Below are 23,390 nucleotides of genomic sequence, written 5' to 3' on the forward strand. Positions count from 1 at the left end.
CAGAGTTTATATTTATTGCTCTGGTTTGAGTTTGATTTACAGACACATTTTTTTTTACTTTATGAAGAGTAATGTAGTTTTTAAATGATTGATAATTTTATAAAGGACACTCAAAAACAAACCCAGTTGCATTTGGAATTAAGGAAGTGAACACAAAGACAGAAGTTCAGTACTTCTGTCCTTGTGTTCACTTACTGGTTAATATTTGAACTGGCAAACACTCAACAGTTAATATCTCTGAAAGATGTTTGTATGTAGACAGAAATGTAAATCTGACCCAGTTCTTAAAACTGTGAGGTTCTGTTGAGAAAGCAGTGTCTATCATAAAGATCACTTAGAATAGTTCTGTCAATAATAATTTGATCACATAATCAAACTTAAAACACGCATCTGTAAATTGTAAACACAGTTTACAATAGTTGCTGGTTGTTTTATAGCTCCCACTTTCCAGGATTCAATTCTCCCATTAAACTTTAGCACTTTGCCTGAAAGCTGTGACACTAAACAATTAATAATTTCTAATGTACTCAGCAAATCTGCACAGCCTCACTTTGTGGAATTTACAGAATTTCATCTCTTTGTGAACTTCCAGGCCATCCATCAGAGATCTTCAGTCTGCTGAACAGACCAGGAAACCCACACAAGTCTGTTAGTTGTGCTTTCTTCTGTGCTGTCTCGGTGTGTCCTCTTTACAGCGCACGAACACTTTATCTTGCGACACTTCAACTTGTTGTCCGTCGTTTGTCATGGCACAAAAAGACGTCCTGGAAAACAGAAACCGTGATGGTGGCATGATGTGGTTAAACATAGAGGCTGATCAGTGAGGCATAGCAAAGAGCTGTCAGTACATGATGATAAATGATTCAAATTCTGTGCGTGGGAAACAATGAAACCACTAGGTGGCGTTATAAGTCTGTAAATGTGTAGATGTGTCAAGAGTGGGACACTCTAAGATGTTATCATATCTGAAAACAGTTACTTTAATTCTTTATTAAATGTGTTTATGTGTATCTCAAATCATTAGTACTTACTGGCAGTTCATGATATATGACATAAATACATTAGATAATATTAAAACTAATAATAATAATAATAATCTTTTCAGACTCAACTGCCCTTGTGCCCTCCTGCCTTGCAGTGCAGTACATATTTATTACGTACAGGTGCTTATAGTTCACTGGACTATTTCCATTTCATGGATCTCTATGCTTCTGCTCCACAGCATCTCTTAGTGGTAATATAATCCTTTTTACTTCACTACATTTATATGACAGGAATCTACTTTGCAGAGTAAGAGTTTCCATCCAAAAAATACGATTAGCTTCAAAAATATGATTCAAATCTCTTCAAAGTAGTTATTAACTGTAAAAGAACATTTGAAAAGATTTGTTGTAATGCTGCTAATATTTGGTGTGTGCATTATTTATAGGTTCTTGGATGTCACCATGATTGGGCCAAATAGCCGATGATATTTGGGGAATAAAATCTGGTATGTTGTAAATGTGCAGCGTGTTTAGCTTTGATGAACTGATACTGACAGAATAAAATACCAGTAGTGTATAAATGAATTAAAATGAGCTCAGCTTTTCCAGCTATCACAATAAAGTGCTGTTTGTATCTATGATCAAATGATCAACTAATGACATAAATAAAATAGTAATAATGAACAGCAAGAAAAGGGGCGATCCTGTATTAAGGGTGCTTTTTCTACTATGACACCTTTTTCTGAACCTGCACACTTTTGAATGTAATGAATGATGTGATGAACTTTTTACATTGACATATTGCTGCTTTAACACATCTGAGTAACTTCTTCCACCACCTCTGCCTTGTTATGTAAAGCTGTACCTCTCCTGCGTCTCGCCTGCTTTGACGCTGATCTTGCCAATTGTCAGCTGTGGTTTTATCTCCCGGCCTCCCCAGGGAATTATGGTCTGCACCCGGTTCCACACGTTCCTCCACAGTGCCGAGCCCTCCCAGCGAAATTTGAGCAACATCAGATCGCCTAAGTCTTTGTCCAGGGTGATCAGGAAGGTGTGGGTCCTATTACCCCAAATTGTTTCAGTGCTGTTTCAAAGGGAGGACACAAAAAAGACAGACAGAGTTAGATAATTACAAAAGGGAACATCCTGAAAAACATTTCTTTATAGATATTTATATCTTTATATGTATTCTGTTATACAGCAAAGACCTGCTGCTGTCATGGTATACAACTAAAGCAGGACACGTGAGATTTCCTCTAAGGCTACGACTCTTTGATACACAGAACATGAAGGATAACACAGTTGTCAGAGAATAGTGTCTTGAGTAAATTATTTACTCCATCATCGCCATTTATAGTTCTCTTTCATGCAGCAGCTCCAGTTGTTTCCATGTGTGTCAGCTGCTCTCCTTAACTTGCTCTCATTCTTTATAGAGTTGAGAGCCCAGCTGCATATTGCATGTGTCACAGACTGAGTACACTGTGCATAGATGTGATATAACGTAAGCCCGATGTGAGGTGGTACAGTACTCACATGGTGATGGGGAGATCTCCACTCTCTTCCTTTGTTCCGGTGAGGAAGATGGTGAGAGAGGGCTCGATCCTCTCCATCTGGTTGACAAACTGGACCCTGAACTGGTAATGATAGACTGCAGAGAGGGAACCAGAAACGGAAGACAGAGAAGAACAGATGAGTTTGATTTCTGTATTTTATCAATCAGATGTGCAGTGCGGTAAAATTAAAGTGAGATTAATGTGACCATTTGAGTCGTAATCAGTTCTGATGATTGATAATACTGAGAACAGCCAGCACACTGCAAAACAACGCCATCATGTCACATCTTATCATAATATAACGCAAATCGACCCACTTTGAATTCACACACATACTAACACCTACACTTTAAATATAGGCATGATGTACTTTAAACCCATTCATGGGGTCATGGGTTCTTACAAATTGTAGCTGTAATTTATGTATTGTTTTCAGCCCATTCATGTCAAGAAGTGTCCTTTTTTTTATGTAAAAGTAGCAATACCACAGTGCTGAAATAACTAGAAATACAAAAGCTATTAGCATCAAAATGTAATTAAATCATGGCCCATTTCATAATAATGTATTCTATTGTATTACTGGAGTGTAATTATTGATGTATTAATGTGTGGTGGAGCTAATTTTTAATTACTTTATAAACTGCTGAGTAGCTTGTGAACTTCCTCCCAGGAATAATTAAGTCCTTGCTTATTTTAATCTATAGTAATGTGAGGTAATTTATCTGTTGATTATGTTTTGTATTATTCATCAGCAAAGTAAGTTATCGAATAGGTTTAGTGGAGTTTAAGTAGAAAAAACAGTTATTGACCACCACCTCTGGTACCTGGTGGCATCTGTTGGGGTTGCGATGGCTGTGCGATCTCATATCGTGAAGCATGTTTTTTGACACGACCACTGGGGGCACTAAAGTCATAAATCCTCCACAGTGGCTTCAATGGATAAGGCTGATATTGTTCTATAGTTTTCTTATTGTCTGTAAATCCCATGAGAAGACCAACATCGACAATATGTTAGTCTGTTTTAAGGTACTAGTAAAAGATGGGCACTGTGGCTTTTAACAAATATTACTCAAACAGGTGAAAATAGTGCACTTGTTGGGAACTATTTTTAGCAGTGGATTAGTACACATTTGGTGCTGTCGCGATTATTTATAGCAAGTGTATGTAAGATCGATTTTAATTAAACTTCAGTACCCATGTTCATCATAATAGCAGACTAAAGATATATAAATCAATGTTAAGGCTGTTTATTGAAACAGTAAAGACAACCACGTACGTTTGTAAGGCATCCGAGGGCGGGTTCTCAGGTAGAGCCTCTTGCTGTTGCCACTGCGAACCTTTTTGATATTGTAGCCCAGTGTGTTGCAACGATTCTTCCGACAGTCCAGACAGATGCCTTTGTCAAAAGCACTTGTGTCAATGCACCTGTAGGCCATGCTCTGCTTGTCTTTATTCAGTAGAGAGTCGATGAACAGATGGACGGACCGCTCGTGAGCACATTTCACTGTCTGCTCGAAACCTATGGGAGGAAATAAAGATAACATGAGACATTGATTTTTCTGAACAACCCTGATCTGAGTGAACAGATCGCTTCCTCACAGCTTTTTCTCCTGTGGATTGAGAGGTTGCAGAATACCTTAATCATAGCGTGTGACCATTTTTTTTTTGTGGATTCGTTTCATTATCACCAAAGCCTGACATCTATCAGACTGTCATCCTGTCAGATCTCCCAAAAGCATCTCATTATGTCTAATGCTGGTCTGCTCTGAAGGCCTTTTCTCTGAGCAGCCTCTTGTAGCCTGCAGGCAGCTCAGTTCAGAGGGATGGATGGAGAGGGGAGGGAGGCACATGTTGCTAATTAACTCTTAAGGATGACAGATGCTTTAATGTGGCTCTCACTGTCATATTATGCAGATGTGTGCTGGATAGAGAAGCACCATAAATCCCAGAGCAACTTGTGTTAGATTGGAGGGAATTAAAGTCATCTGTCTGCACACAGAATGAGAAACTGTCAACAAGCAGAAGATGACTTGGAGCCTACGATATTCCCTCTAAACCAGTGTTTTGAGGTGGCAAGACCAATTAAGAAAAAAGATGTTATGGTAGAGCAGAGAACGAGGCAAACCAGTAAGTAGTTAGGCAGCAAAACGCTCTGCTCTGATTCTGATTGGCTTTTCTCCACAGTGTTGTAAAAGTCACACAAGGGTACCAGAAAGCTGAGTGGCGTGTCTGTTCAGGCACGGAAAACATTTGCTCGTAAACAAGAGCTCCCTTCTCACAAAGAGTCATCCAGATTGTAAAAACACAAAATGAACTTTGGTTTTCCTGAGAGATAATTGTAATGGTCTTTGGTCTGGATTTGTTCAGGACTAATAATCCCGATACTGTTTTTAAGGTGGAAGGATGCTTATATTAAGTGTATGCAGTTTTTATTAGTTGCACGGCTAATTGATGGATTGTGTAAAAAGAAACTAGAAACAATCTCAGATACAGATAATATTCAACTGCTGTACAATTAAGTGACTTTTTCCAAAGCCAGAACTGTAATGATAGATGAAAATATAGGTACGTCAATCATGACATCTACTGGTTAGATTGCCGGGAAATTTTTGTGGATATTCAGGGTCATCAGAGGTTGAATCCTGTTGTTTTCAACACCTACAAAACGTTCTAAAACCACCATCAGGCTACAATTTCTACTTACACACAAGAAAACCAAAAGCCATCTTGGCATATGTCATGAAAGTTACTCATGAAAGTTTATGAGAACATTCATTCTCCCCACAGGATGGACTCTTTTGCTTCCTCTTGCCACCCTCAAATCAAATCAAATCAAATCAAATCGACATTACAGCCTCTAGGGACCACCTGTAGAACTTTACATTTCACCATATTATTTGGTAAGTACATTATATTTTTTGAAGTGTGTGTTTTTTGTCGTACCAAGAAGGCCGTACTGGGTTATGTGCTCGTAAATGTTTTGCAGGTCACATCCTGGTTGGAAGTCTCCTCCGTTGGGGTAAAAGTCATAATGTGCCACAGCTTGCTTGATGCCCACGCTGAGGCCCATACGTTCATGGGTGAAGGTGTGGATGGCATCCACAAATTCAGCATCATCGGGAGACAGTCTGTCTGTGGGAGACATGCCCTCAAACAATGGCCCAGCTGGATCGAGACCTGCAATTGAAAAACGGTTTGTTAGGAGGCATAAGATAAACAAGTTCACCATCCAAAATATCCAACACTATATTTGTTTTGGCCAATGAAATTAGAAGCACAATAATTCCCCTGATCCAGTAGGAAAACTCACCAGTAATTCTTCCAATCTTCTCTGCACCCTCTAGATAGCTTCCAGCAAATCCAGAGATGTGAGCGCCCAGGCTATAACCAATCAAATGAGCCTTTCTGAGTGGGTACTGGTAGTGTACCTGTTGGAGTTTATGACAAGTATAGTATATAGATTAATAAGTACTTATGACAACTTAAATCTGGTGTATTGATTCTGTTTCAAGCTTCATTACAACTTCATTATGTGCAAGATATGGACTGTAAACATGAAGCGGCCCTCAGCGCACAAAGTGACCTGAAGTGACTGTAGCAGGTGAGCTATGTCTTTTCCAACAGTGCGGGTGCTCTGTGCCGCTGTGGGATAGTGCTGGTGAGCCAGGGTCAGCCAGTCAGTAATCACCACGTTGACGTCTATTAGATTTGTCTTCAGGGTTGCTGCTAACCGGAGCACCCAGCTCTCCATCATACCGTCCACCTGAGGAAAAACAAGACTGATGGTCACAAATGTGTTATTTACTGAAGTGTTGGCACACTGCTGTGCTCAGTATCACTCCTAATTAGAACAGTCTAGTCTTCATCCAGTTTAGTTTAAAATGACAAGAATAAGTGTCTCCACCAACTGGACACAGTGATGTGAAATACAGTTAAAATGTTAAACAACTTAATCAAATTGAGATTTAAATGAGTCTCTGCATGTTTGCTTCACGTTTTGTTGTTTCTGTGTATTTCAAGGTTTTGAACATAATTTATAGGCAGCATTTACATTTGAAACTATGCCAGCAGCGGTTCCTCCATATTGGTCTGAGTTCCATGTTTTTATCCAGTGGTTTAAGTCAGTGAAGTGGAAGAGAAGTTGACCTTACCGACCACCCGTGAGTGATGATGATGAGGGGATTACTGCTGTTGAAGCCACAGGAGGTGAGAGTGTGCAGCTGCAGAGGGTCCAGTATGCAGTTGTCCTCACCTTCTAAAAACAGCCCGAAGGCTGAACTTCTGACATGTGGCTCTTTCACCCTCAGGACTCCCCCCTCCTCTGTGTTCACTACACCTCGGAAACCAAACAATGGAGGAGTTATCTGTTTGTTCTTCATGATCACTCTGAATATCGTAACATGCTGCTTTTTTGGATATGTTCACTGTGAGGTGAACACTTTATTTGTTTACTTGAGAGCAGAGGAAATGTTCTATTTTACGTGTTGATGCAATTATATGAGAGTAAATACAGAGGACACCTCCTGTTAAGTCCCCTTTGGTGTGTAGGCTGATTAACGCCCTTTCAGAAGCACTTTGCTGTGTTTCCAGGTCATGCAGACCTCTTTGGCAGCTTCACACAGATATCGCTTCATAAAAAGTCCCACCAAGTGAATCTCTGCCAGACTCTTCTCGTAATTTCTTATATAAACTCCTCCTCCCTTAACATGTTTAAAACCACAGCCAAGAAACCTCAGAAATCTCACTCACAGACTTCAGATCATTCTCCAGAGAAATCTGTCATTACATTTTCTGTATGGTTTGTCATTGATTCGTGTCCAGCGTATTTGTTATTTTTTATGTTAATAATGCCAGAAACCCTGGCGCCTAAACACTGATACAGTTGCCATCCGATGAGCTCTGGGTGCTGATATGAAGCTGATGATGAAAACTTTTCCACAGTGAAAATAATTATCCATCATCGTCCATCATCCACCCCTCTGCTCGTAAAATCCCACATCTTCCTTGGTGTGTCTCTTTACTTTTATGTCTGTTTATCCAAATGAACATGGAGAGCAATTAAAAACAGTTTGACTCATTAGTAACAGAGCATCAGAGTGTACTTTACAAATCTTAGACTGTAATTACTTTAATACGTTTTCTACAGTGTTAACTCCAGCAGTGTTTGCTTTCCATGTGGCTCAGAATGATTTTACTCTCTACTATTTCATAGTGTTTGTGTCGTGCTTGGGTTGTTTTTTAACCATTCAAAGATACACTGTAATGTATGAGTGGTGGAACGATGACAATTCAATTCAATTAAAAACATGAATGGTTTCATAATTCAATACTCACAGTACAGAATACAATGTGTTTTTGTTTTTTGTTTGTTTTTTGGCTTCATCTTTACAAACACATATTACAAAGGTATGTTTAAGGAAAATGTAATGAGTAAAATTATTTACAGTAAACCAAGTCCGTGTGAGTTAATGGCTAAGCCATAAAATATTCATGTCTTGTTGTGAATTTATTGTCACTGTAAATTGTGAATTCAAATGAAGGAGAGAGAAATTGTTTTCTGAGAGTTAAAAAAAAAAAGAAAGAAAAATGTTTAAGCTGCAGTTTGGTGCCCCCTGTTTGAAAACATGAGCTTGATGTTAACCTGACAGTTTGACACAGCTGATAAAGTTTGCACAATCATATTTAGTGTGTTTTATATTAATACCAAACTGTCACCCACTGAACTGCACTCTGGACTGCCTGTTGATTTGTAGGTTTTTCATTAATTCGTCCATTGGTGAACTCTTTCATCAAACTTTTTTGGGAGCAATCAAATTCGACATTTCACTCACCAGCTCTGCTTCCTTTGATTTTCTTCGCCTCATCGAGGTGGAGCGTTAACAGCAAACAGCACAGGATTTTGACCGCAGACATGGCGAGACTTTGGTAATTCCTTTAAACCAACGCTTCTCCCACAGGTGAGGAGAACAGGCTTGAAATCTGTAATGGAGGAAATGCAGGTAATGTAGAGTCTGATCACGAGATCCTGTTGGCTGCGTGTGTAGAAGCTCTTTCAAAGAGGCCTCATTGCTGTTCTGAGGCTTGAAAATCAGAGAGGGAAAAACGTTGTACTGTACTGTAGAAGGAAACTGGGAGTAATAGTTTATTGATAAGGGGCATTTGGTCCTATCCTGATTGGCTAGGGGCCAGGCTGTGTACATCAAACACATTGTGAAAGAGTGGAGGTACTAACGGGGAGGGGATCTGGTAAAATGTACTGACAGATATTCAGTGGTAGAAATTACATCATTCAGAGTACGAGAAATGTCCTTCTTCATATAGTTTTTACAGAGCTACCACTTTCAAGCCAAAATTTAGTCTAGGGACAAACCATGAATGACTAAAACCTTCCAACTATAAGATGTGAAATCTTCCTGTAGCAATACATGTTTGAACAGCTGCAAGGTAGCAACAGCCGACTGTATTCAGAGATGTCAAATGAGATGAAATTACATGTTTTGGGTAAAGTCAAGCCCAATCCTCATTTCTGTTTGTAATGTCTGTGGTTTTTTTTGATAATTTGCTGAGTTTTGCTAAGAATAAAATGCCACAGCTTACATGTACAGTCCAATCACCTTTTCACTGGACTGGTTTCAAGTGTCATTGTGTGACTATGCACAGTACAAACAAAGTTAATGGTCACACAGTGGTCACGGAGACCCGCACATACCGATCCAAGTCTGGTACTTTGTTTTTCACTCTTGGACAACACAAATTCTTCAGTTCTCAATCAATACACAGATAACACCTCAGTGATGGGCGCAAATAGTTTATGCTTGCATTAATCAATATTTTTGATTTTACATTATAACAAAATGACATCAAACTTTGACTTTTACATTTTGGTGTCTGTGTATCTGTCCTCTTGTTTTGATGTTTTTCTGCCTGTTAATGGTCAGAAATAGAAAATTGAAATTTTAGCTCATGACTGAATTTTCAGTTTACTCTCTATATTTTGCAATTGTCTTCTGATTAAATGGCCCATTAACAATAATCTAAAATTATTAGATTCATAGCGGATGCTGTTTAAATCAGCATTGATAAATTGACATTATTCATTATAAGAAGTGTTCATGGGATATGATCCACATCCCAAATCAGGTTAGTATTCATTCACATAAACACACAGACACATAGTTCTCATATTTCAGGCTTCAGTGGGTGTCCTCTTCTGTCCACCGCATTAAGAACGAACAGACTATAACATAACATAACATATAACAATAACATTTCAAACTGTAAACATGTTCTTTAAAGCCTCAGTTCAGTCCAGCAGCAAAAGAGTTAAAGTCACAGTTTGTCTAATGTGTGATGTCACATCTGCAGGTTAAGAGCAAACATGATGAACCTTTGCCTTTCCAAGTATTGTGGGTGCGTGAGTGTGTGTCTGTGTGTCTGTCTGTGTGCATGTATTTGGAAAAGGCAAACATAATAATGTACACAAGTGACTCGACCATGTCGATGCTATATCAAGACTTAACGTACTAAATGAAAAACTAAATCACTTGGTGTAACTATCAATGAGTCAGACCAATTAGGAATCCAGTGACACAGGCACGTGTTCTCTCACTCCTTGGGTACTTTATGGTTGTGTGGACCTTCGCCGTAAACAAAGGCATCAAAAAGCTCCTCACTGCTATAACTGCTAAAACTAATGTCACTAAGTTGCACTGTAGTCTATCATGGGTGACTACTGAGGCTAAAATGATACAGAATGTTCTTATCTTTACAATCGTAGATGGAAAACCATGCGGAAAGAGCACAATTTACACTTTACAGAACACTATCATCAAACTAGACGGGTCAGCGTGGGTCATCTCAAACTTCAAAAGCCGAGAACAACTTATGAGCTCGTTTTTTGCATTTATATTCATTCATTGAGATACCAGCCAAAGCAGCTCATTACCTGCACACATTAAAAAATCAGTAGTGAAGACCTGTTCAAAAAATCACTCAAACTGAAACTACTGAGAGGAATGATGCCACTTGCTACGATGTTTTGTTTAGGATTTCACTTAATTAGTTTGTCTGGTAACCTTTGTACATGCATTGTTTAAGTTGTCTGATAGCTTGATTACTTTGACTTTTAACTGACTGAGACTGAGAGGGGGTTAGTGTTTGTATGTCTGTATGCTGTCGATATTTTTATGATTCAGTGTGCAGGATTAGCAACTGCAGTCAAATTCAGACAAAGAAAAAGTACAATAGTAAGAATCAGGTTAAGGATGAGAATGAATAAATGCTGCCATTAGGGTACAATTATACTATTCCTCTTCTGACTGAGGACGACAACTGAGGAAATATTTTCACACAGGCAGAAGGCACATGTGCGGTAGCTAGTGTGGTCTGTTATTATGTAAAGACATTATTCAACCCAAAGAGTATACACTCTGGGGAAGAGCTCTGAAACCACTGAACCGCAAAAACACACTCTTCATCTATTCTCCATGAAGTTATGTAAGCCAGTTCCAGTTGTCTTAAATTTTAATGCATTTTTCCTGCTCTTGGTACTTGTATTGATGACTAATGATTGCACATAGATTTACTTGGGTCATCGAGTTCTCTGGACCAGACTAATCACTGAACTTTATTTGTTGAATTAACTCCTCCCCTTGGTCTATAACAGCCTGTGTGTGTGTGTGCGTCTGTGTGTCTGTGAGCTATTGTACATCTATGTTTGTGAGGACTATTTGGCTCCAATTTAGACCATGAGAGTGAGGACATAATAACTATTTTAAGTTTTAATTTTCACCTATGAGACCAGAGATCTAGTACTGTGTGTGACCAAATGTCACGATAGAATTTCTATTTTCAGACTTGGAGTAGATTTTGGCTGATACTAGGTAGTGCACAGGTGTTACTAATAACATCAGGTGAGTGACAGTGAGCCAGCACACACAATACCAGGACTCTGAAACTGAAGCAGCAAAACAGAATTCATTAATTTTTTCATTTTATTACACCTTTTTTATTGGGTTACTTCAAAGTGTCCACTGTGAAAAGGCCTGTTTGTCCTTAGATGGGATTATAAAAACAATGCTGTGCTGACGATATTTTCAGCAAAATAAAGAGCAAATGTCTGACCTTGATAGGCCAAAACAATCTACCTACACACAGCAAAGCTGGCAACAAAACCTGATCATCTTCACAGAAAGTGATTAGAAAATCAGCAGGGACTATTCTTCAGTAGGACAAAACTTACTGTTCGCAATAGTAGTGGTTATTATTTATTTTTCACCTGGTGATATCTAATATTTTCCAAATCAAAACAACAGGTACCTTTTGGAGGGTATCAAGGTTGCAAATCATCACATTTGTGTATCACATCATATAATGTGCCAACACTCCTTATTATTTATAGTCTTTAGAAAAAATACATAAAAAGTGTGAACAAACTTTATTCAGTATCAAGATACAGTGAAAATTCAGACAGAAAGAACTTGAGGAAATAATGTTGGGAAACTACCTTAGAAAAAGCAAATTAAAATAATCAACAAACAAGCAACAAAAAGATGACACGTGAGTGTAGACCTGGTTCTGGTGAAAACAGGACCAAATGGTGCATGTTTAATCCAGGACATTTCAGCAGAATTATTCTTGTTTTCTTCACATTTTTTTCTGTTTCACAAAAGGAAAACAAACATATGAATAATTCTTAATATAAGTGATTGTCATGTTGCCAAAAACGTGTCTTGTGTATTACACAACTTTTGTGCTGTTGTAAAATGACATTTAGTGCAGCACAATATAATCTCACAATTAATGTATGCATCCACATTAACATCAGCATGGGTCTATATGGATTTCTGTTGCAGATGCAGTGGTTCATTCTTCCAAGCTGGGTTATATTGTTGACATCGGATTTGTCTTTTCAAAGCCACATTTCTGTGCTCACACCACACCAGCATTATGAATCTCAAATGCACAATGAATAAAAGAAAGTCCAGAGTTTTATACCTCCATTTGAAAACAGTAGACCTATTGTTCCTGTTTATTTTCCTGTTTTTTTTTCAGTGTTGAACCAAACCTGAACCAAGCCAAAAAAATTGTGTTTTATTACACATTTTACTTCAGCTCTGAAGAATTTGTAATGTAAACAGTTACAGCCAGTGTTTGTGTATTAACCCTGATACAGCATGTGCACTACTTCAAACACAATTCATCAAGCAATTCAATGATATTTGCAAATGTTTCTGCAAGAAAGTAAATAAACGTTAAAATTATGGCTTGTCAATATCCAGGGTGCCTGTTATGAGTAAATCTGTAATCCCGTGAAATAACACAAGTTTGGGTGTCACAAAATTATGGAGATGAGTGAACATGTGGAGTATAATCATTTAAGGCTGGATTTTCTACATAAATGTGTTCTACAAACATCCCTATCTGCAAGATAAAGCAATCAATCACACACTTGTTTACACGCATGCGAAGGATGAAGTGAATGAGGACGTCACTCCACGAAACACAAAATGACTGTAACATAATGGCTAAAACTCAAAACTAAATGACTCCATTTCCACACTAAATCAACAGTTTCCTAAGTGCTACACGTATTTAATGCCCGTTTGTTAGGTACACAGTATTAAAAATAAAAATGTTGCACAGAAACTTGGCAAATATTTCTAACGAGAGGAAATGATCCCAGTTAGGAAAAGAAGAATCCTGCATAGATATAATGCAGAGGAAACTCTCCATACAAGGTTATGATCTTATATTTATCAAGAAAGTTTAGTATTTCAATATATGAAAGAGCCCCGGCAGATAAAACCTGAAATCTATAAATAAACCAGAGGTTCTACAAAAAGAGACTTTAAAGGCTTCATAAAACATTCATGCATATTTTACAAGAACTATATTGTGTCGTCAGATGCGTGCTTCGTATTAAACCATTACCTGTTCATTTTCTGAGAGTTTTTCTGAGTGTATAAATGTATAAAACTGCTTCATCTAGATAAACGACTTTGCCGAATGAGGTTTAAAATCAGCTACTTTGATGCTCTGCAGCCCTTGTTCTAAACTTTAACTCATAGTTATCATTTCATATTTGTCCTGGACGTTGTTCTCCTCTGGTTTTTCAGGCTCAGGGTGGTGCAGCTCAATGAAGAGAAAGTAAACGCCTGCTCCAACCGCTCCGCCCACCATCGGCCCCGCCACAGGGATCCACCACCAGCAGCCTCCAGCTCTGCAGTGAGGAAGACCCATACACATTATTAATGATAACAGTGTATGTACTATTATAACCACAGCATCCTGCATGAAGTCAACCTTTAAACCCCTTAGTGGATTGCTCCACCACTGAGCAGTAGGCCTACTATACAGCCTGTGAAAATAATTCCTCTGTGGCTCTGAACAAACTTTTTCAACTCCAAGAAAATTACTCAAAAGTGACATCAAAATTTTTCTCAGAGTCGGAGCCTGAAAACTGATCTGCCTACCAGCACCTCTTAACACACACAAGAACTAAAGTTTAAAAATGGCACATTATGGTTTAACTGTTGGTTATATGACTATTTTCTGGCAAACAAGTTTACCTTGTTTACCTTGAATGGTAGATTTTGGCAGGTGATGTTGGTTTGGTTTCAGATCTTCACTATTTATTATTATTATTATTCATAATAGTTATAATCATAATCATAGTAGTAGTAGTAGCAGTAGTAAAGCACAAACTCGGATATATCAGCACTTTTAGAAAAGTTTTCCCATCATAATCACAGTTTAGACTTTGACAAGTGTTACATCCAGCTTGATACACACTAAAAGTCGGGATATCCTGACCTCTGCTACCTCACTTTTAACCATTCTATGGTCCATGGTCTTTAATCTGACTTTTGCAAATCACCAAATTTAACAGAAATACAACATTACATTTCTGCAGTAGTCTTTTAAATAAAATTATGTTCACTGCCTTTCCAATCTGTGTCTTTGTGTGTGTATGCAATTATCCCAGATTACAGTAATGTCTTAAGGAGCTCTCTTTGTTAGACCTATTGCATGTGTCCCTATTCTCACTCTGGCTGACATCAGACGGAGCCAGAGGGAGATTAGAGTCCTGCTGGTCGTTGTTGCTGTTAGAAGCCTTTATTGCAGGTGAAAGGGTTTCAGTTAACAGAGCTGATGCACAGGCCTGAAAGTAAACAAGCGTCTGAGCGGGTCATCTTTCTCTCTGTAGGCATTCAGGAAGTAGACTAAAGGAGGGATGCGGCTGGATTATAGACTTTAATCTATGGCTACGGCTAAGATGATCAGGCCAGGAGACACCCGGTGGGTCACATTGACGCCATGTGGACACTGAATGGAGCCAAATGCTTCTTAACACTCAGTGCTGAAAAGGGATGTAATGTACAGAAATCCTCACAATACACTACATTTGTAGCTGCTGTGTTCATATCATATATATAAAAGATAATCTCAGATGTAGCAAGTACTTTATGCGTGATATGAACCTGATAGTTCCAAAGGCTTATGTGCGCATTAAAGCAGTCTTGATGTATATGTGTATTTGAGCCATCTGGTGATAGTTAAAGCTGTGGTATGTGTACAGAGAGTATCAGAAACTGTATCTTTCACATACCATCGACCACTTAATATCATGAGTTTCTTCAAGATAAATCAAGAATTCTGATTTAAAAAATCCTTAGTTTGGGTTTTTACTGCTTTTATAAAGGTACCGTTTATAATCCAAGTAGTTTTTGTTTTAGTTTGACAACCTTATATTCTCCACTCTTAATGCATTTCAGCACACTTTCAAGGACTAGAAATGCCCAGAGCAGGGCCAGTGATAAAGGGGGCATTGAGGGTAAAGTCAAAAACGGCACGTCAGTCACCAGTCAAAACAGATACAGGCATCATGGGAGGGAAATTTGTTGTTGATTTGCTAGGTGAAGAAATTAACCATGTCCTATAACACATATATGCATATATATGCATTTCTGACGCAAAACTTTCAAGTGAAAAAACTGTTGGATCAGATGGCAGTGATGGCTATAGGACTAATGCCTCAGAGAGCTATTGTTCTTACCAAGGACAGCACTGACTTGGAGAGGTTGATGAAAGGACAAAGAAACCCCAAAATAAAACCTGACCTGAAAGGATCTGGAAGCTCTGAGCCTGCAGTCTCTCATTGGCCAAGTTCACTGGTTAGTAAGAAAGCTCCTCGGCGGAAAGGTGCCAGGATGAATGAGATCAGCTCCTGAAATGATTACAGCTTCTGATATTTTAGGCTGCCAGAGTTAACATGCCATTGCAATAATACTAGATTTTCAGGAAAAGGGCCTCTGAACTGAGTCTGATCAACTGACCAAGTCACCGACCAACCAACACTGTCACCCTGAGAGCACGGAAAAGGCGATCAGAGGAATGTGTTCCAACTTTCCAGGGATCATACTGGTTTAGCTTAGAGATAGTTAAAGCTTAAATCAAGATACTAGAGAGAAGACTCGGTGAGACTTGACTTCAGTAACAACTGTGATGTGTCCACGTCACAGAGTGCTGGACCAAAATTTACTACTAGTACTTTAGTACTGGACTTTTTAAATGTTCCCCGTGGTGTCCTGTGGGAGTACAGTATACAAAGTCTGCTGTTGTGAGACATTTAGTTTATATACATGTAACGTGACAGCTTTGTTTGCATTCTTGGCAAAGTCCAAATTGAAAATGAGACAGAGATGCACCTTGTCCCCTCGACTGTTTGCAACCTGCAGACCGTATCTGAAATGTATTAGAGGGAGAGATCACCTTTTCTGTGTGATGGTATCATTTTTTTGTTTGATTAAATTGCGATTTCTCTTTGGAGAGGTTGAAGCGAGAGAGACTGAGCAACATAGAATTGTGCCATTGCTGTAGCGAAGCATTGAATATTTAATATTTACGTGCATGGAATCTCGCCCTGTTCACTTAAACCCCAGAGCCCTTTTTTCAAAATGCAGGAAATACACACACGGTCTTTGAAATATTGATTCAGATTGTCAAGAGAGCAGAGATGGAGCTACAAATGCTGCTCTACATGTGGGATAGGAAAGAGCAGCCACTTGGTTAAACCCTTAAATCACACGTCTACTAGTCTCAGGCTCTGATGAGAGTGACAACAGCAGTAGCGTAAATAATGGACTCCTAGCTCTCTCAGGCAGGCAGCTCAGGAAGATATCTTCCATTTTCTCTTGAATCTTCCTAATACTAACAATAATAATATTATTAGAAACTTTCATATTTGAATTTACTTTAATTTACGATCACCTTTTGTTGTCTACGTCAGTAAAATTACCTAAATACGTCCATGCCCCATCCAGCCACAGCTGTGAAGAACCGTGGGCCGAGGTCTCGTGCCGGGTTGATTGGATACCCGCAGTTCAGACCCATGGACACTCCAATGGCCATGATGATCAGGCCGATGCACAGAGGCTCCATGCCTTTTGGAGCACCGATATTCCTCTTGTCAGTGATGGCCAGGATGCACAGGATCAGCGCACCAGTTGCAATTATCTTGAAAACAAACACATCAAGTAATTAGCATAACAGGAGTTATATTTTGGCCGTTATTGGACAGTGGTAGAGGCAGACAGGAAAGGGGGAGAGAGACGGGTATGATATGCAATCATGAGGCCATGTGGCCATGAGACCATCCAGGATGCGCTGTAACCATTCGGCTACCAAGGCACTCCTTGTTGTTGTTTTTAAAGGGGATGTTTTTGAGTCACCTTGTCTGCTGTGGTAACCTCTGCCCTGTGTCATTTTGCTTAAGCTTATTATAGGGCTTCCCCTTTCCCCTGATTTCAGTGTGTATAATACTGCTTTACTGTGTAGCTCCATATGGCTGTGAAAAAAAAAAAAAAATCTAAATAATCCATCAAATAATAATAATGATTTTGTTGAACACCACTTATAGGCATGCAGTCTGTGATCAAAATGCCCGTTATCAAATATCAAAACAGGCCATTACAACCTGCTGCTCTCACATTCATTAGCAGGTCTCAATAAAACAACTGAAAGTTAATCATTAATATTTCTGACAGTGTTTACATCACCAATGCATGTAAACATTGGCATAAATCCTGGCCTTACATTGAAATACAATGAGTTGAAAAAACACTGATTATTCCTTTAATTTCCTCTTTGCCCTCACAAATACGAAAACACTAACAAGAGCATCTCATCTCATCCAGAACAGATGGAAGTTATTCTCTGCATCGGAGCAGAATTGTTCATACATCAGCAAACAACTCACTGTCCGTTTTTGCTTACATTCATGCACATGACTGCACTAAATTCACACTCACATGCATCCCTGTATGCTCCAGTGGCTTCCATATACACAGAATCTCGTTAGAAAATCTTACTGACATCAATAATTCTGTATAAAAACAGAGCAAAAACCCTCCATAGCTAATAAAAGATACAAGATCAGGCATTTTGCACAAATTGTATAAAGTATTATTATCCATGGTGATATAATTTTAAACAGGCTTTTTACATGATACCTTGGCAGTGGTATATCATATTATGTTTTCAAGGGAAGTTATATATGAATTATAAGTTAAATCAAATTAAGCCCCACCTGATCAACAAGACCGTTCAGAACTGAGAGATGTTTTGCAGGATAGGATGCAAATATGTTGGCTGTGGCATTTGCACCAGTAACTGCAAATTCTCCATTGGTATATTCCATCAAAGCATCTGTGGACAAGAAAATACAATAAATATAAGAAAAAACTCTCCGTGCAATAAACACCAACAAGCACAATATTTTAGTTTACTAATAATTACTAATAAGACAGACAAACAACATCCTTATAACCAGTGTTTTTAGACTTGATTGAGTTCTGGGTTTGAGTTGAGTTCTGGGTTTATCTTAGCCAAATAACACAAATTCTCTGGTAGGGATGACATTTACACATTTACACCCACCATAATACAACCCATAGACAGCACAAGATCCAGCAAAGGCTCCCAGGAACTGGGCCACAACATACACAGGGAACTTCTTCAGAGGTAGCTTCCCCAGGATCACCATGGCCAGAGAGACTGCAGGGTTCACGTGGGCTCCTGGAACAATCCAACAAAAAAGATCAGGTAACATTTGTACAAGGTTCACCTAAAACATAAGCAAGTAAAGTATTTTAAAAAGAAACGTGGAACAATAACAAGTGGAAATGACAAAAAGTACCAATGTTTTTATGACTCAAAACAAAAATCTAATTAAGAAAGCAATTGCATTTTATTTACATTATCAGTCAGGTTTTTTCTCAGTTAATTGTTAGTGTAAAAAAAGAGTTAAAAGTGACCATAGCAGCTCCTGTAGTCCTGTCTGACCAACAGTCCAACACCAGATGCTTGGTATTTTTGCTTAAAAAATGACTAAAAGAGTCCTCCAATCATTTTGGCATCAGACAATCAGATTTCTTTCATTTTCAAACTTTTATACTGCTGCCGCTGACTTAAGTGACATCATCTGAGGCAATTTATCAGATTTCAAAAGGCTTAATGCAACTTTTTATCAGGTATGTAGTAGCACCTTTGATGTGATGGAAAAAATATTTCTGTCTGATTAATTAGCTAATTGTTTCATCTCTAAATCAAATAAGCTGAGTTCAGTGGATTCACAACAGCCAGTAACAGGCTGTCTGGTCATTTAGTGCTTGTGTTCAAACCCTCTGGGTGCTCATCCATTTCAAATGTTTCAATATCTTATATATTTTTAAATATTTTCACACAAACAGCACTAGGTTTGTGTACCTTCAACGTCTGCCTGTTTTCCTATATTCTACATTGTCCTTGGGAGAGGTGTTTGAACACATTCCAGCAAAATGTTACTGGGCTGTGATGGCAGTGTGGGGTCATTTATTTAACACTCTGGGATCTTGGCTTTGACCTCGCTGTGGTAACACCACTGGGGGTATCAGCCATGCGCCCATTGTTAATCTCCCCATCCTGTTCACAAACACTGACCACGACAACCAGCCAGACCTGCCTGTCTGAATTGCATCTGACATAATCTGCCTGAATCTGCTTAAGGCACACGTAGACTGCAGGTCATTAGAGTGACCATGATGTGTCACACTTACGGTACACTGTCATCTAAAATCTGAGACTACAAAGTGAAAACAATTGTGTTTTCTTCTCCTATGGGGCCGCCCTGCCAGGGAAGCCTAGAAAGCCAGGCTTGTCACACCTGACCCCCCTCCTCTCCAGAGACCCATGCCCCAGTAAAGCTCATTAGTCCAATACCTATGATCATCTTCAGAGATGTCGTTGGACAGAAGCTTCCCACTGAGCCATGGACCCTGGGGCTGAATGGCCCAGTCATGCAGCAAAAGCTCTCCATATATTAACCCCCCTGTCCTCGGGCTTTTCTACTATTCCTCTGAAGCTTTACAACTCTTCTCATTAAACATGTAGCACAAGTAACACTGTAACATGAGTCAGAGTGATCACAACAGCCATCCTCAACAAGAGAGAAAAGGAAAGCTTTACTCATGGTGCTTTTTCTATTTTCTATCAGACTTAAATCTCTCACTGAATAATCTTTTGGGTTGGATTGTTTGGACAATCGCTGACGGACTAAAACATGATAAAGGAGAATCAGTGCCATCCCGGGACTGTTTATTTAGGAGGACAAACTTTTAAGCTTTTAGGGGTTTAAAGGAACAATTCAGCAAGTTAGATGAGAGGATTACTACCACTCTCGTGTCTGTAATTATGTAGCTGAAGTCAGCAGCTGGTTAGCTTATCTTAGCGAAAAGACTGGAAACAGGGGGAAACGGCTAGCCTAGCTGTGTCCAAAGGCAACAAAATCCACCAACAGCATTTCTACAGTTCATTAATAAGTATATTATATCTCGTTTAATCAGTACAAAAGCCAAAGTGTATGAACGCCATGTTGTGATGTTACGAGGAGTTATGTCTTGATGAATGAGCTTTAGGGGTGCTGATAAGTGTGTCTAGCTGTACTAGCCGTTTCCAGTCTTTATGCTAAGCTAACTGTTTGACGGCTGTTGCTTCATATTGAACAGACAGATGAGAGAATAAGTGTATTTCCCGAAATGTCAAACTCCTCCTTTAAGCAGTTATTATGCCGTCAGATGTTGCAACATTTATTTGATCTCTTCTCTGCAACTTTGATGATGATGATTTTTCTCTTCCCAACGGTGATGGAAACGACCACCACACTGCAGTCCATGAGGCCAGCAAATGCAAACCTCGACATAATGAATCCCTTGATTGCTGATTAATGGACACTCACCATTTTGGCTCAGCAAACCTATAAGAAGCACTGTGACATTTAACAACTATTTCCTCCTACCCCTATCACTGCTGGCAAAACACAGAGGGCTCCTCTTGCTGTAATCCTTGAGGAATGTACCCCATAGAGTCCCATTTGGACACAATATCTTGAGCCCTGAAGCACACTGACACCACTTTTACACTGAAAATCACCCCATTAGAGAAGGTAATTAAATGATATCACCAGGAAAGGGCATATATGTTGAATGCTCTCCATTATAAAACATAGTCCATAACAAAGGTCCACTTTGGTCTTCATAGGCCATTACGTTATCTAGATCAGTAAGCTAATGCGATGATATCAGTCATCCGAGGTGAAAATACAGCCTAATAGTTTCTAGTTTTTCATGCAACTACTTCGGAGGAGAGACTTCCACATCCATGACCAAAGATCACACCAGTCTGTTTCTACCATTTGTATCCTGTAATAGCAAATAATTACATGTTTTTTTTTTTCTTTCCCTGGGAACCCCAGAGAGTTCAGAAAATGACTGAACTAATTTGTGAGAGAAATTTGCCACTTAAGCAATTAGTCAATTGTCAATTTACCTGCAACTGTTTTTATTAATCAATTCGCTGTTTCGGTCATTTTTTTTTCAAACAAAAATGTCAAACACCCCTTAGATCTCGTTTAAGTGCAAGATTGTGTGCTTTGCTCTGTTTTCTTTGACTGTAAACTTAATATCTTTGGGTTTTGATTCTTGATGTGACAAAAAAAGTGCAATTCAAAATGTAATTTTGGGATTAAAAAAACTGCAGAATTACCATTTTCTGACATTTTAGTGACCAAGTGATTAATTAATGAAACAATCTATTGAATAATTTCTAATGGAGATAATCACAGGTTGCAATAGTGGATGATTTAGTGGTGTAATGAATGTGAGCTGTGCACAGATGTGTGTCCATACACCTTTTACCTGACACTCCCCCGGCCATGTAGACGGCCATCATGACTCCCAGAGTGAAACCAACGTGGATGGTCAAGGGCTCCCCGAGAGCCCCTTTACTCAGCACCGTCTGGGCCACTGAACCACATCCAAAGAGCTGGGACACAGACAAGAACAAAAACACAAAGGGTGGAGGTAGAAAGACTCATTGTTTTTAATGATTCCAATTATACCCGCCATTAACACTAGCCCTAGCCTGTGACTGCCACAGACAATTTGTCCAACTTGGAGCTGGGAAAAATAATGAATCCCCCACTTAGGTAAAAGGCAGAAGTAATTCAGATGGGAAAAAAATGCTGAAGGGAAAGCAGTCATCCAAAAATAATAATAATAAAAAAGGGCTGTTGTGGAAGCTGCATCACTCCTCTGTTGTGGCATCACAGGCATTAAAGTGGACTCAGAGAGGTGACAGGCTGGGCTCAGGGGTGACAGGTGACGGAGGAGAGTCCAGACTACAAACACATAACAAATGAAAAGCAGCCAGCTCCTTCAGTGAATAATAAGGAAACAGAAAAACAACAATACTTCTCTGTGCTGCAAAGCGAGCTGATGATTTGCTGTAATTAATTTAATCTCACTATTATTTTTTTTACATAACCTCATAATTGAGAGACAATGACTTGTTATAATAGTGGTTCAAATTTTGGGTTACGTTGCACTTCTGGAGGAGCTGTGAGGAAGAAAAACAGCCCCACAACAGCCACATCTTGTTATGATTGTCAGGAGCAAATTACAGCTGAGCACATCAAAGACAAAGTCTGTTATTCCCAGAATATACTATCTGGTAATAGAGACATATGAGAGACAGCAGTCAGAGTCCCTGGAGACCCAGTTTGACACCTAATTAGCATAGTGGTTCAAAGCTTTAAAGCGGCTGTTTAAGCTGGATGACAGGTGCAGAGGGAGGTACTCACTATCAGGACAAATATCCCCAGAAATTCCGCCAGGAACTCCTTAAAGATGTCCCGCCTCAGGCCAAATCTCTCCTTCATCTTCCTCTTGCTATCATTTTCCATTTTTTTTTTCTTCTGCAGCTCCTTGATGTCTTCCTGCGAGCAGAACAAACAGCTAACAACTACAGTGGAGTCTCTGTGTAATTGTCGGTGCGGGTTGCCGCCTCCCACTCGGTGCGCTCGGACCGTGCAGCCGTCGGCAGGCTTTCTGCACCTATTTCCCTTTATCACCACAAGGGGTCTACTTTTTATTAGAAATACGGGCTCTGGGTTGTTGCACTGCCATCCAGACCTAAGAGCAACTGAAACAATTAGTTTGCACTTCAAGGTTGTTTTTTTTTCTGAAATGCACAAATAACACTATAAATCAGACTGCAGATTGGAGAGGGACATCATACGATGTTACGATGCCACGACGATGAGAGAATCTTTTAATAATCCCAAATAACATAAAACCATGAAAGATGAGATAAGAGCTTCATCCCAGTGGATATTTTCAGACACACTGACGTCCAGTGTGAAATGTGAATGAATAAGAAAGGCAGCAGAACAACTCTCACTGGGGATTTATAGTCTGAAATATATCTCTCAAATGTGAACATCACCTACAATTACATTTCCCTCGCAGTGATTAACCAA

At 39.2% G+C, this 23,390-nt stretch overlaps 2 protein-coding genes across 2 annotated transcripts; both read right to left on the reverse strand.

Moving 5' to 3' along the window:
- Window positions 1–642: 642 nt before the first annotated feature.
- lipca (lipase, hepatic a) lies at window positions 643–8,449 on the reverse strand. The gene is made up of 9 exons (XM_070841720.1): window positions 8,368–8,449; window positions 6,688–6,872; window positions 6,120–6,299; window positions 5,847–5,964; window positions 5,480–5,713; window positions 3,813–4,055; window positions 2,517–2,631; window positions 1,849–2,067; window positions 643–764 (listed from the first exon to the last, which is right to left on the reverse strand). The coding sequence occupies exons 1-9, from the start codon at window positions 8,447–8,449 to the stop codon at window positions 650–652; spliced, it is 1,491 nt and encodes a 496-aa protein (XP_070697821.1). The 3' UTR covers window positions 643–649.
- Window positions 8,450–13,527: 5,078 nt separating this feature from the next.
- Window positions 13,528–22,814, reverse strand: aqp9b (aquaporin 9b). The gene is made up of 6 exons (XM_070843290.1): window positions 22,713–22,814; window positions 21,769–21,895; window positions 18,476–18,613; window positions 18,126–18,244; window positions 16,836–17,053; window positions 13,528–13,757 (listed from the first exon to the last, which is right to left on the reverse strand). The coding sequence occupies exons 1-6, from the start codon at window positions 22,812–22,814 to the stop codon at window positions 13,595–13,597; spliced, it is 867 nt and encodes a 288-aa protein (XP_070699391.1). The 3' UTR covers window positions 13,528–13,594.
- Window positions 22,815–23,390: the final 576 nt, after the last annotated feature.

The sequence above is a fragment of the Pempheris klunzingeri genome, chromosome 1 (assembly GCF_042242105.1).
Source record: "Pempheris klunzingeri isolate RE-2024b chromosome 1, fPemKlu1.hap1, whole genome shotgun sequence".
Classification (NCBI taxonomy): Eukaryota; Metazoa; Chordata; class Actinopteri; order Acropomatiformes; family Pempheridae; genus Pempheris; species Pempheris klunzingeri.